General features: G+C 45.2%; 1 protein-coding gene across 2 annotated transcripts in view; it reads right to left on the bottom strand.

Annotated features, from left to right (window-relative positions):
• CTDSP2 (CTD small phosphatase 2) overlaps nucleotides 1-12,146 on the bottom strand; it is a 61,498-nt gene continuing 49,352 nt past the window's right edge. Inside the window, exons 3-8 of one of the 2 annotated variants that reach the window (XM_044443096.1) lie at nucleotides 11,201-11,239; nucleotides 8,249-8,350; nucleotides 7,619-7,675; nucleotides 6,374-6,466; nucleotides 5,564-5,749; nucleotides 1-3,826 (exon numbers count right to left, since the gene is read on the bottom strand). In XM_044443096.1, the coding sequence (XP_044299031.1) occupies nucleotides 3,701-3,826; nucleotides 5,564-5,749; nucleotides 6,374-6,466; nucleotides 7,619-7,675; nucleotides 8,249-8,350; nucleotides 11,201-11,239 (603 nt within the window). In that variant the 3' untranslated portion in view covers nucleotides 1-3,700. The remainder of the gene's footprint in view (nucleotides 3,827-5,563; nucleotides 5,750-6,373; nucleotides 6,467-7,618; nucleotides 7,676-8,248; nucleotides 8,351-11,200; nucleotides 11,240-12,146) is intronic. The other variant, XM_044443097.1, reaches the window with a different exon arrangement.

Here is a 12,146-nt window from a genome sequence, read left to right as displayed (position 1 = left end):
CACGTGCTCTCTTTTTTATTTAATTGCAGTTAATACAAAGATTCCAAAAATAGAAAGTTCGAAATGGCGACAGTGCCAGCTTCAAGTTTAGGGATTTATTTATTTTTTTCAGTTAAAATAAAATTAAAAAAATAAACAAAAAGCCCAGCGAGTGAAGACATGTGACAAAGGCAACTGATATTCTCACACTTGCACGAGGTGGATGGAGAAGGGGGAAGCCCATGGCTCTCACTACTCAAAAGCCACCAGCAACCATTCCCTGTATGAAAGGGGGCACCAAAGATAGCTGGATATGGCAGCAAGTATCACTGTATGTGGTAGCTTCAGCGGAAGTGGACACAGGGGGCACCCCTAAAAGGCACGTGCCTGTTTGAGTGCTGGGGTGCCTCTGTGCTGGTACTTTACCTTCATCACCAGCTGGGTATAATCAAGGCACAGTCTCCATCCTGGCAATTGGACCCAGTATCAATATGGCTATCAAACAAGACTTAACGCGCTTGACCTTCAGAAGAAGAATGTGCACTAGAGAGCAATGCTATCCTTAAGCGTAAATTTACACATCCAATTTTCTCCCTCTGGTAGGACCATCTGACAGGATTGAACCTGACCTGAGATTCCAACAGTCCCACATGAGTTTTGTCAAGCAAACTCCTACAGCTTTGCAAAACTGTGAGGGTATTCAAAGTCCATCCCATGTTGGCCACCTTCAGATGAAGCTAACGCCTCACACACAGCAAGTGCAGCATTTCACCCTGCAAATTGGACAGGAAGAAAGGCCGGTCATCTCAGTCTCCTCTTAGTCCCATCTTTTGTTGTAGAGCACAGCCTTGGGGGAGTGTAGAAAATGGAGTGTCATTTGCTAGTGTTACGTTTTCACCTCAGATGGAGGCGAAAGCTTAGCACTGTGGGGGAACTGGGAGCCAGTTTCACACTGAAGAAAGGGCAGCCATGGCCAGAATGCAGGAGGAGGAGGAGGCGGCGGCGGCAGCAAAAGCTGATTTCTCCTCAGCCGCCAAAGGGCAAAGAGAAAAATGTGCATGGATTCAACCAGGAAAGAGAAACAAAGAAGTGCTGTTCTTTCCAGTATTCATTCACTTTGCAATGTTTAAAGCTCTCACTGCTTTGTATCCTGGAAAGAAACAGCAGCTGACAGAATGATGGCGGGGAAACCTTTTCCCTCCAAAATGCTGGGGAGCTGGTCCCTACACATGGGGATATGGACTGTCAACAGCTGAGACAAAGAGCCAAACTAGATGTCATGCTAAGCATGAAGGGTGTGGCTGAGGGGCTCTTTCTCTTTTAACTCTAAAGTTAAAAGTTAAAGCTCTATATGTGGCCCCAATTTGGATAGGGATCACTATGCTCCTGGTGGAGGGGAGAGTTAAGCCCCCAAATATTTTTCTCAAAATTCTCCACTATTGGGAGAGGGGAAGAATTGTGGGGAGATGTATAGAGGGAAGATTTACTCCTTCCCTCAGAGAGCACAGTAGTCTTGATTGGAATCGGCCCATGTGCACTTAGAAGTAGAGTAAAAGAAGACACGCCTCAGCTACACCCGCAGCTTGACTCAAGAAGAGGACAATGCCTCATACTGAAAGCAAGGCCAAGAGTGGGAGGGATGGGAAAGCAGCAGCAGATTTCTTTCATGCACCAGTTGAGGCCTAGTCCTGGATCAACTAGTAAGCCATCGGCAGACTTAAAAGAATGATAGGAGAGCACATTGATCAGGCGAAGCCCTGCCTGCTTACTCAACCATTTAGCAAAGCTTGAAGCTTTGAGCCTCCCGGCCAGGAGGAAATAACATACAAACCCCACAGACCCTCACCATATCCAAGCCAAGGAGGGAGCACCAGAAATGCACAAAAAGAGCTCTTCCCCCACCCCACCCACCCCCAGCCAGCTCCACAGTGGCTAAACATGATGTCACTTGCAAAGTATTGCTTATGCAGAGGAAAGGGAGAGAAGCAAGCTGACATTGTTTATCCATTTGGGTGTCCCTCCAATGGTGTTTGGAAAGGACTTGTTCACAGCATGTTGGATGTGACTGGCGGGGGCAGCGTACCATACACATGGGAGGGGGAACGAGAGAAAAGACTGGCTGTGGCAGTGCCATCTTATATAAGTATTAAGAAAAACCCTGTCCATGTTTGGTTTCTCAGAGCTGATGCCACCTGCGAATGCTGGGGGAAAGACCCGGGCTGGCTGCTGGGAAAGCTAGACAAAAAAGCACGGTGAGGTCAGGCAGTGGCAGGGCACAGATCGTGGAGAAGGCAGTTGCGACGTCTCCCCTTGCTCCCCCAGTAGCGCGACATGGAGCAGGCTGTGTGCACATGTGAAAAATGTCCACCCCACCCCAGCTTCTAAGATGCTAGTCCATAATTCCCTGAGGCCACCCGAGGGGCTGGGCTTTCAAGTTATGATGACGGAGCCTAGAGCAAGTCCTGAGTGGGAAGCCAGGAAACGTTTCTGGCACGACTGAGCGCCATCGAGGGAGGTAAGCCACCTTTGGGCAAAAGAAAAAGTCGCACCCTCCTGTCCTTCAGGCTAGCGATCCAACTGACTGAAGGCGGAAGAATGGACGGTGCTGAGGCATCCCCGTTGGTTTGGCGTGGCCTGCTTCTTGAGAGTCGTTTAAGGCAAAGGCATAACCTGGTCCCGAAGAAGCAACACTGGGCCAGAGTGCAAGGATTTGGGCATCTCTGCCAGACTGGTCCTAAACCAATATGGAGTGTGGGTTTGGCAAACTACCAGATGTTGCCTCAGTCCTCATCTATGCCTTGCCTCTAACACTGGAGGGGGGATGTAAGGTTTTCTCTCTCTTTGGGCCTTTATCTTTTGCTCATAGGTATAACCCAATCACAAATCATATTCAAGGTTTCCCCAAAGGCAACAGGAAAATTAGGGACCAAGACCCAATGAAAGAATGGGAAATGCCAGAAAGGGGCAGGGCAAAGGAGGCCTCACAAAACAGTTGCGCTAGAAAGATTCTTCTCTTTCTAGCCAGGTATCATAGGCAAGGAAAGGAATCTTCGAAGAAGACCAGTGGCCTAAGCAGCTGAAAAACAGGTTTCCACCTCTGGACACCTGGCTAGGACAGAAAGAAGCATCTGAGAGCCAAGAGATGGCATTCTTGACTCCTCACCCTGGCTAAGAGATGATAAGGCGCCAAATATGCTAGGCAACATGGCTGTGTCCCAGCAGGGGCTGGGTAAGCAGCACCCTCAGGAGCATCTGAAGGGGAGTGGAAGGCATATAGCTTTTTTAAAAAGCCAAGTCATTTGGCAATGCTTTAGGTTACAAAGGGAAAGGCAGTCTGAGCTGCCCAAACCCCAACCAGTGCTAATCACCCTGCAGTAACTAGAGGGGGCAGGGAGGAAGTGGAGCCCTGGAAAAATGGTGTCTCCTCTTGATGCTCCCTGTGTTCTTGCAATGCATAGATACGAGCGCTGTTGGGGAAGGGGCATCCATCTTGGATGTCCCTGCTTTTGGTGGAAGGGCTAGCAGCTCTGGCTACTAGCCATACCCTGGTTGGAAACTGCTCTGGCGATGCCCAGTGGGTTTAGGCCAGGCAGGTTATTGCCTCCAAAGTGCTTGCATCTGCCTGGCAGTCAGGCTGTGAGGAAGGTTCCCCTTCCCTCCTTGCCAATACTGAAGGCACTGAGTGAAAAAGTTCCCCTGTGGGCATAGCGCTAGGAGGGCCTTAGGGTGCCCTCAGCTGGCCGAGGCTGGTATAAACATCTTCTGCTTCACTCAGCTCCTCAAAGATAGGGATCAGATTCAGCAGCTCTGTGTCCGCCATATCATCAAACCAAGACTGGACTGGCACCTACAGAGGAGTCAGATGCACAAGGAAACATCAGTCAGGGTGCACATGGACAGGAAACAGAGACATAACATTGTGGGAAAGTTAAAAGGAAGGAGAAACACCACCACCACCAAAAGCTAGAAACTTGGGAGTAGGATTAAAATGCAGCAGGAATTACTTGACTTGTGGCTAAATCCTCTTAATATGAAAAACATATTATTGTCTTCATATCAGGCATATACAAATAAGCTCAGGTTTTTAGAGAAAGAGCTGCAAAATCAATGCATTCAGGTAAATGTTCAAAATCCTGTGGTACAGAATTTAACTGTAAAGTGTTTGCAAAATTCTAACAAAACTAGCCAGACTATACTAAGTAAAATCATTCACTAGTTGTCATTTGTGTGACCTTGCAAATGTTAACTACCACCACCCCCTGCAAATACAGCACCACAGCAGAAGGTTATAATATTTTTGGAGCTGCAGAGTAATGAGAACTGTTTGGAATTGTGAGAAAAATTGTGTGGAGGTGGGGGGAGTGATCTCAAATATTAAGGGGGAAAGGATAGGTTATAGTCTTCCTGGAACTAAGCCACTTCAGAATGTGTGCGTCTGGTGTGATTTCTCACGTTAAAACCTCCCTGCATGTGATAAATGACCATGACAGGATGCACAGTTCTAGCTTGAGCAGGGGGCAGTGGAGAGATATGGAGAAAGGAGTGCTCTGGTATGGGGGTTGGCACCCCCAGTGCCAGCCCTTGCAGCAAAAATCACAGAATCATAGAACTGAAGAGTTGGAAGGGGTCGGGAAGGTTATCAGGTCCAAGCCCCTGCTCAGTGCAGGACTCCCTCCCGGATGGCTGTCCACCTGCATTTCAGAATGCCTCTAGTGTGGGAGAAGGCACAGCCTTCGTAGGTCAGAGTCTGGCTTTCTGCAATTTGAGCCTGTTATTCCATGTTCTGCACTCCGGATGACTGAAGAGATCCTGTCCTTCCTCTTTGTGACAGCCTTTCACGAACTTGCAGAACAGCATCACATCTCCCCTCAGTCTTCTCTAACTGAGGCTAAACATGCCCAGTTCTTTCAATCTCTCCTCACAGGGCTTTGTTTCCACTCTCTGGATCATCCCTGTTGCCCTCCCCTGAACCCTTTCCAGCTCCATTTTTCTTAAAACTGTGATGCCCAGAACTGGATACAGTACTCCAGGTGAGGCCTACGAAGAATCTGGTCCTCTACATCGCTGCTATTGCTATGCCACTTTATTTGCTAAAAAGACATCAAGGCAGTATGCCACAATTTAAAATAATAACACCTTAAAAATGAAAATGAGAACATGTCTACCAGCACTACTATGCTGCTGCACAGTGCTCTGAGCTAGTGCCAGTTCAGAAGAGGCATTTCCCTTTTACTCTGGCACAAGGTGCGGGGGGTCTTCTTCTGAGACAACCGCCTGCCACGTGCTGTGAGATGAATGCATGTAAGTGTTGCAGCAAGTGCTACCTGAGAAGACCATGGTGAGAAGAGGGGAATTTCTTGTTCAAGAAGTTGCCTCCCACCTGCTGCTGATGTAACTGTACTTCTTTCCTCTACAAAATCTAGGTCGAAGGGTGTTTAACTGATAAAGGCTGAGACTCCTCTTGTGATTTAAAAAGCCTTTTATAATTGCCTGCTAGGTAACATCAACAGTCCTGCTCGACTGCTTCTTAATATGCAATCCCACCCAGCATAAGCACTTATGGGCAGTCCCAAGAGACACTCACCGCATTCTCTGGATGGAAGATATAGGAGGCAGGAGAATTGTCCAGGATCAAGGTTTTGTGTAGGTCACGTCCCAGCCGGCTGAGGTCCTTGACATAACAGCCCTGGTGGAACACACATGACTCCCGGAAAAGTCGGGTTCGGAAGACTCCACACTTGTCCAGCAGGTCGGTTACTGGATCAGCATACTAGGCAGAGTGAAAATGGGGTGCACTATTAGACTAGTATATAAACAAAATGTCCAAATGGTTGATCAGAAGGCTAGCAGGGCTCTGTGAGTTCTATCCATCCATGCACAGATTGTGCAAATGCAGAATTTGATATTGGCATGGGTGTGTGTGTGTGTGTGTGTGTAGACAGAGAGTGTTTCAAGTTGTTATGAATTTGGAGATAAAGTTTACAAATCATCCATGATGTTTTATACAAGAAGAGAGGGGCTGGGTGGAACTTCTAGTGGTCAGTTGGTACTAGGGATTTTGGTGTTCTGTGAGGTTCCTGACTCCTCTCTACAGCACAGAAAAGCAAAACAAATTGCAAAACAAGCAAATATATGCAAAAAATCCAATTTTGCATTGATTATGCAGTGGTTCTTGGTACATAATTATTATTTTTTTCAGTGAACAAGCTGTATGCAGCCCTGAAGGTCTGGCAAGACCACAACAACTTAGCCCAGAGTTACCACAAAAGTCTCAAAGTATAACCGGTCCATCTCACAAGTTGAAAGCTGCATGATACCCTCCTGCCCCTTTTGCCTATGTTTCAGACCAGTCCCCAAATCCAAGTCCAGGCTAGACCTCCTGTATTGCTCTTACCTTGGCCAGGCTGGCAGTGAACAGCACACACTCAAACAGCTCCCCCATCCGCCTCAGGAACTCATCTACAAATGGCCTCTTCAGCACATACACCTAGAAGTTAGCGGCAAAGGTGAGGGGAGCACACAGGTCACTTATTACTTAACTAAGCAACTCTTTTGGAACCTCCTGTGTGTCGTCTATGAAGGAGACTCCCAAAAGGGAAGGGAGAAATCCCTGGAGTTCCTGAGCCTGGATCCTATTTGACTTTCAGGGTGCTTCCAGATGCAGGCTCCTAGTGCCACCAGTTAGAAGATATGCTCAACTATTCCATTTTTTTCTCCTTAATGGATTTTCTGCAGTAAGGGAAAAAAAGTGGGCGAGAAAACTTGGGAAGGCTATGAGTTGAAGACATGATCTAGATGTCCCATACAATTCTATGAATGAGGCAGAGTAATGATGTGATAAATGCCTTGTCTGGAAGCACCCTTACTTTTTTTTACTCAGCCTTCAATTTTCCATTCCCAATAGCTCTCCACTCTTTGAGAACTAGCTGCATGGACAGTGTACTCATCATGGAGAAAGCTGTCCCAGCTCACTGTTTCCTAGGAATTTGCAGCTTAGACAGTTCAGCATTAAGACTATTAATAAAGCAGAACCGAGTCCTCCACCCCACACTCCCCACTCTTGTTTCAGTAGGACACCATCCTTTTAATCTGAATCAGGCAAAACATGGCACAGCCAATTAATGCCTTCCCTTGCAGACAGATAAGGAAATAACTATGCTTTCACATTGTTCAACTATTCTAGGTGCACTTTAATAAAAGTGGCTGCAAACGTGGCTGTGTGCAAACTGCTGCTACATACATTGAACAGAGTACAAAAATAAGTGTCACTAATTCAGAATATTTCCGCATTCCTCCGGGATCCCCACCATCTTTCACCATCTTTCACCTTCTTTCCTGAAGCTCCTGCTGCTACACTGTCCATCCAAGTTGTTCCTTCTGGTATCTAGTGGCCAGGGGCTGCCTCCTGAAACAAGTAATCAAGAATAGGCCGTGCTGCCTGATAACAGCCTATCCTGGATTACTTGAACCAGGCTGAAGCCTTGTCGGAATGGTCTTCTCCTTCTCTTGAGCAGAATCTGAGCGGAAAGTTCCTGGCTCACAAGATGGGACTAGCTACTCACTTCTGAGACATACAGCAGGGAGAAATAAATGTGACAGGCAAACAAAAAACCTCCCTCAACTGGAGCAACTGGCTTACCTGATGGGTTGTCCCTTCTATTTCGACAGGCACTATGAAGTCGGCATTGCTGATTGGCTGAGAAATTTTTTACAAGGACAAGTTAATTTCAGAAGCAAACACTACACAATATTCCCCCATCCACCAATGTCTCTATCTGATCTCTGTACATGACTGTAGAATCTGCCTCCTAAATCTCTCAAGAAATAATTTTCCTTATCCACTGAAGTTTTGCTTCTGTTTCTGTCTTTGCTTCTATGTTTGTCCCACTTTTAAATGACAGTCATGACCACTACATGACCTGGTGTTGGCAGTCTGGAACCCTCCAGCTTTTGGGGGCTAGTACTCCTCCAATGTGTGCCTTAGTGACTAGGCCCTGGGGTGGGAACTCTGCAGTACCTTGTGGTTCTTGGGTTGCCCTCACAGGAACCACAGGATTACTTGCTTTATTTCCAACCACAGACAGGACCCATCAGAAAATGTGGAATGGAATTCATGTCTCAGAAAGCTTGTTCCATAGAACCGCATCATCCCTTTGAAGCAAAGCTGCTGTTGCCCTGCTATCCCCTCCACACTATCGTCCTTGGGCATGTGCACTGCCCTTCCACCAGCAGGCATCGCAGAAAGCAGGGAGCAAGCCTAAGGCGTCACCTTGAAGGAGCTGTGCACTAAGGTCTCATCCAGATCGATCACCACACAAATTCGCCCCTGGTCTTGCTGAGTCACCTCAGGGAGAAGGCATGTCCCAGGAATCTGGAAGAAAAAGAGAGCCAAACTTAGCCACAAGGGCTACATGTAACTGTGTTACTCGAACTATATTTAATAAGCTTTCAAGCACTGGAAAAGAGGATATTCAGCCTTCTGAAATGGACTTAGCTTTAGCAAGGTATCCATCTTAGTCTGAAGAGGATGGCACAGGCAAAATGTCTAGGAGTAGGAACCATATTCAAAGACTTCCATGTGGCCTAAGACTCCAGTCCTGTGCAGTGGAGATCCCTGTGCTGCCCTCTGAGAGTGTTCCTAGACCTTTGAATGTTCCATAAAAGCTGTAGGACTTTCATGGGAATAATTGCCCTTACTAATCCAGGCCTCAAATAAGCCACATATGTATGTGCTGGGAACTGCTTTGCAAATTACTTTTAATGTATAGTAATTGTAAAATATTAGTTTTTAACTACATTTGTTTATACTGCAGAGCTACAACTATTTAGGGATGGTACTTCAAGTCTGTATCACAAAGCAAAGGTCCGAAATACCTTAATCTGACATAGCTGCTTCCAAGTTTAATAATTTCAAAAATGTGAACAATAAAGATACTAAAGGGTTATGAGTGCGATCTTGTGCATGTTGAGACTGGAAAAAAAATCCTATAGCTCCCAGCATCCCCCACTAGAACATTCTTCTGTCGAAAAAGTGGTGGCTAAACACAGACTGTGCCCTAAAAGCCACCTGTGCACATGGCCATCCCAAAATATTGTGGCAGGATGTCCTAGACTCCCTTTTCATTCTGTAACCTTTTAAAAGTAAGCCAAAAGGCTCTGCATGTGATATTCTGCATTGGAATGCTCAGCAGAGTTACAGTAAAATATGATGGTGACCGTTTCTGTTTTATTGCCAATACTGCTTCTAATCACTGACCTTGACCTTGCCTTGAATGGGTGCACTGAACTGACATCTTCAGTAGACTGTCTACTGCGTCTCTAAGCTTTACTTTCAGGTTGGACCCAGCTCAGTTGAAATTTCATCAACTTTACTGGCAGACAAATACATTTTTATTTAGATATGTCTTTGGTTCATAAACTGATATGTTGTAATAGGTTTGAATCATTTGTTTTTATTGATTTCAACGACGTTTTCTCTCCCTGTATATATGGGATTTTTAAACTTTGTAATTGCTGTTTTATTATATTGTATTGTAATTGCCTTATTGCTATCATCTTTCCACCAATTACAGATCTAAGAAATAAATAACAATACGAAAAATGAGGTATGGGGAGCATGGACCCGACTTTGCCTACATATTACACTGCATGGTTCAACAAAACCTTTATCAAAACAACTCTTCTATTCACTGTGGTGGTAAAGCCCTCAAGAGACTTCACCACCTCAATTTTTTACAAGGACACATTCTTCCATAAATTACTCCTACTCAAATATTCCAGGACTACCTTAGCTGAACAGGGTGGATTAAAAATAACTCAATACATGAGGATTTCAGGACCTCACAAATGCATGTGCCATATCTACGAACTATCTTGCAGGGTAGAAGGGTTTTGCATACACACATATACACGGAAAGAAGTGACTTGAATTTCTCCAGGTGGTAGCTACCTACAAGTGGCCATGGATTCTGTTCTCCAGCTTGCCATGCAGACAAGGCAAAACTGTCCTCCCTTCGACAATCCTTTTTTTCCTTGGAAGTTACTGGTGCCACAATAGATTGCTTCGTGTGTGAATAGCTTCCCGTCTGGAGACATCTGTGAGCCTGACATTTGGTGAGCAGCAAGCATGAGAGTGACATTACAGTGAGGAAGGAGCAACAGTCTGAACTCCCACACTGCTTATGAAAATGTCACCACAGCCGGGCTTGCTCCATTGTGCCTTAAGTTGCATTTGTGGCCTAGTTCATGCACTATATCAGTTGAGCTGATAAAGTTGTTCCTTGACTGCCATTTCTGACTGCAGGAGGGAACTCATGAGTCAGAGAAACAGACACGACAAGTTGCAACATAACCACCGTGTTAGGGTGATATTACATGTGCAGAGGTTCCTTTCCCCTCTAATGGGGAAACAACACTCCCTCACCTGCAACAGGAGGTGAAATACCATAGGAACATTTTAACCAATTTATCTGCTGTTTGTAGGAATTAGACCCATGGCTGCTCTCTCTCACTCTCTCTAGCTCACTTGCTCTTTCAACAGCAAAGGGGAAAAACATTTCAGCAGGGCAGGAAGAGAGATTTGCTCACCAAGTGAATATTATTTTCCCAACTTGCTCATAAATAAATCTATGTACACATATGGACAAATGGACACACACAAGTCAGGACTGTGAATACGTTGTGCACCCAATATTATGCCATGCAAGCAAGGAACTGATTATTTAGTGCACAATTTAGCATCCTAAGAATCTCCTCTTTCTGTCTTTATCTTCCTTCCTTCCTTTCCCCTCCCTCCCTGTTAGTTGTGGTTAAGTCTCACAGAAAATTCTGGAATATTAAAAACAGTGGGACTTAAATTGTTCCATTTGTGTCAATAGGCATTAGTAATAGCCAGCTTCAGTTAAATTGGGGCCAATGGGGGCAAACCATGCTAAACTATCAGCAGCCACATTTGAGGGCAGGATGCAAAAGGCAGAGATCCCAGAGATCAGGATGTGAGGCTTTCTCCGCATAACTTCTTGTCTGTTTCCCATGGTGAGCAGAAAAGGGAGCGTGCAAAGTAACTAAATAATGAGCAAAGTTGCTTGCATTTATTTTGATGGCAGAATCTGAATTTGAGATCATCTCAGCTGAAAATTGTGCATGCAATCCTATGCACAAGGTAAACACAGTCCCGTCTAAAGAGGAAATACAACTCCCTCAGTTTTTAATTAAAACATACCTGGTAAAACTGGTATTGAAGACACTGCAACAGATCAGACTAAAAGGGGGGAAAAGAGGAAAGCAAAGATGTAGGTATCGTGAAAAAGGTGAGACTACAATACTAGCACTGGGGAGCTCTCCATGCCTCCGGATTTACCTACCAATTTTTAAAGGAAAAGAATTTTACAGGCTGCTTCACACATTTGGCATTTCCAGACCATGAAGTCTTCAGCACAGAAACAAATACGGCCAGGCACAGATGTTTGGTAAGGTTCAGGGGAGTGCAAAAGCTTGGGCTGCATCCTAGAATGCTGCTGAAGTGGGTAGGAAGAGTGTTTACATTGCAAATACAGGTTCCCTGGTTCAGCTCTGCTTAGGAGTCAGGCCATCTCCCCTGTTCTTTAAGTGTGTGGAGATAGGTGGTGGGGATTCAGTGGTGAGGAAAGCTACACTTTTTACATGAACAGAGGCATCTTCCTTTATTATGTACCTTAACATCCATTTGAAAAAGTAAAGAAAGGCCATATCCATGGATAGGAAGTAATAAGGTTACATGCACATGTTTAAATTAGGGATAACACCATAAAGCCAACAATGTGTATTAGAGATGCGTTTTCTACATACACAACTGACTTGTACAGGGGAGGTTTTCCCTGCTACCCCACCCATAAATTTACAGCTGAAATTTGGTGCAGTGGCAGTAAAAAAGAAAAAAGAAAAAAAAGTGGCAATCCTGCTTTTGAGCAAGGTAAATAGGGAGTCCTTGCTTTGTTTTCAAGCAAAATTGTGTGGGGTAGGTGGGTTTTGTTACTGTTGTAATGCTGAATTATAAAGGTGTGGTTCCAGACCCACAGAAGTTGTCTACCTCTGGTTCAGAAAATAGACAGATGCTCACTTTTAGATTTTACATGCTTGCATTTCAGTGTTTATGCTCACATTATACTGTGATTTCTTAGGCTGCATGC

This window comes from Varanus komodoensis, unplaced genomic scaffold, assembly GCF_004798865.1.
Source record: "Varanus komodoensis strain SLA01 unplaced genomic scaffold, ASM479886v1 scaffold41, whole genome shotgun sequence".
In the NCBI taxonomy this organism is placed as follows: Eukaryota; Metazoa; Chordata; class Lepidosauria; order Squamata; family Varanidae; genus Varanus; species Varanus komodoensis.
This window is presented reverse-complemented; position numbering and strand designations above follow the sequence as displayed.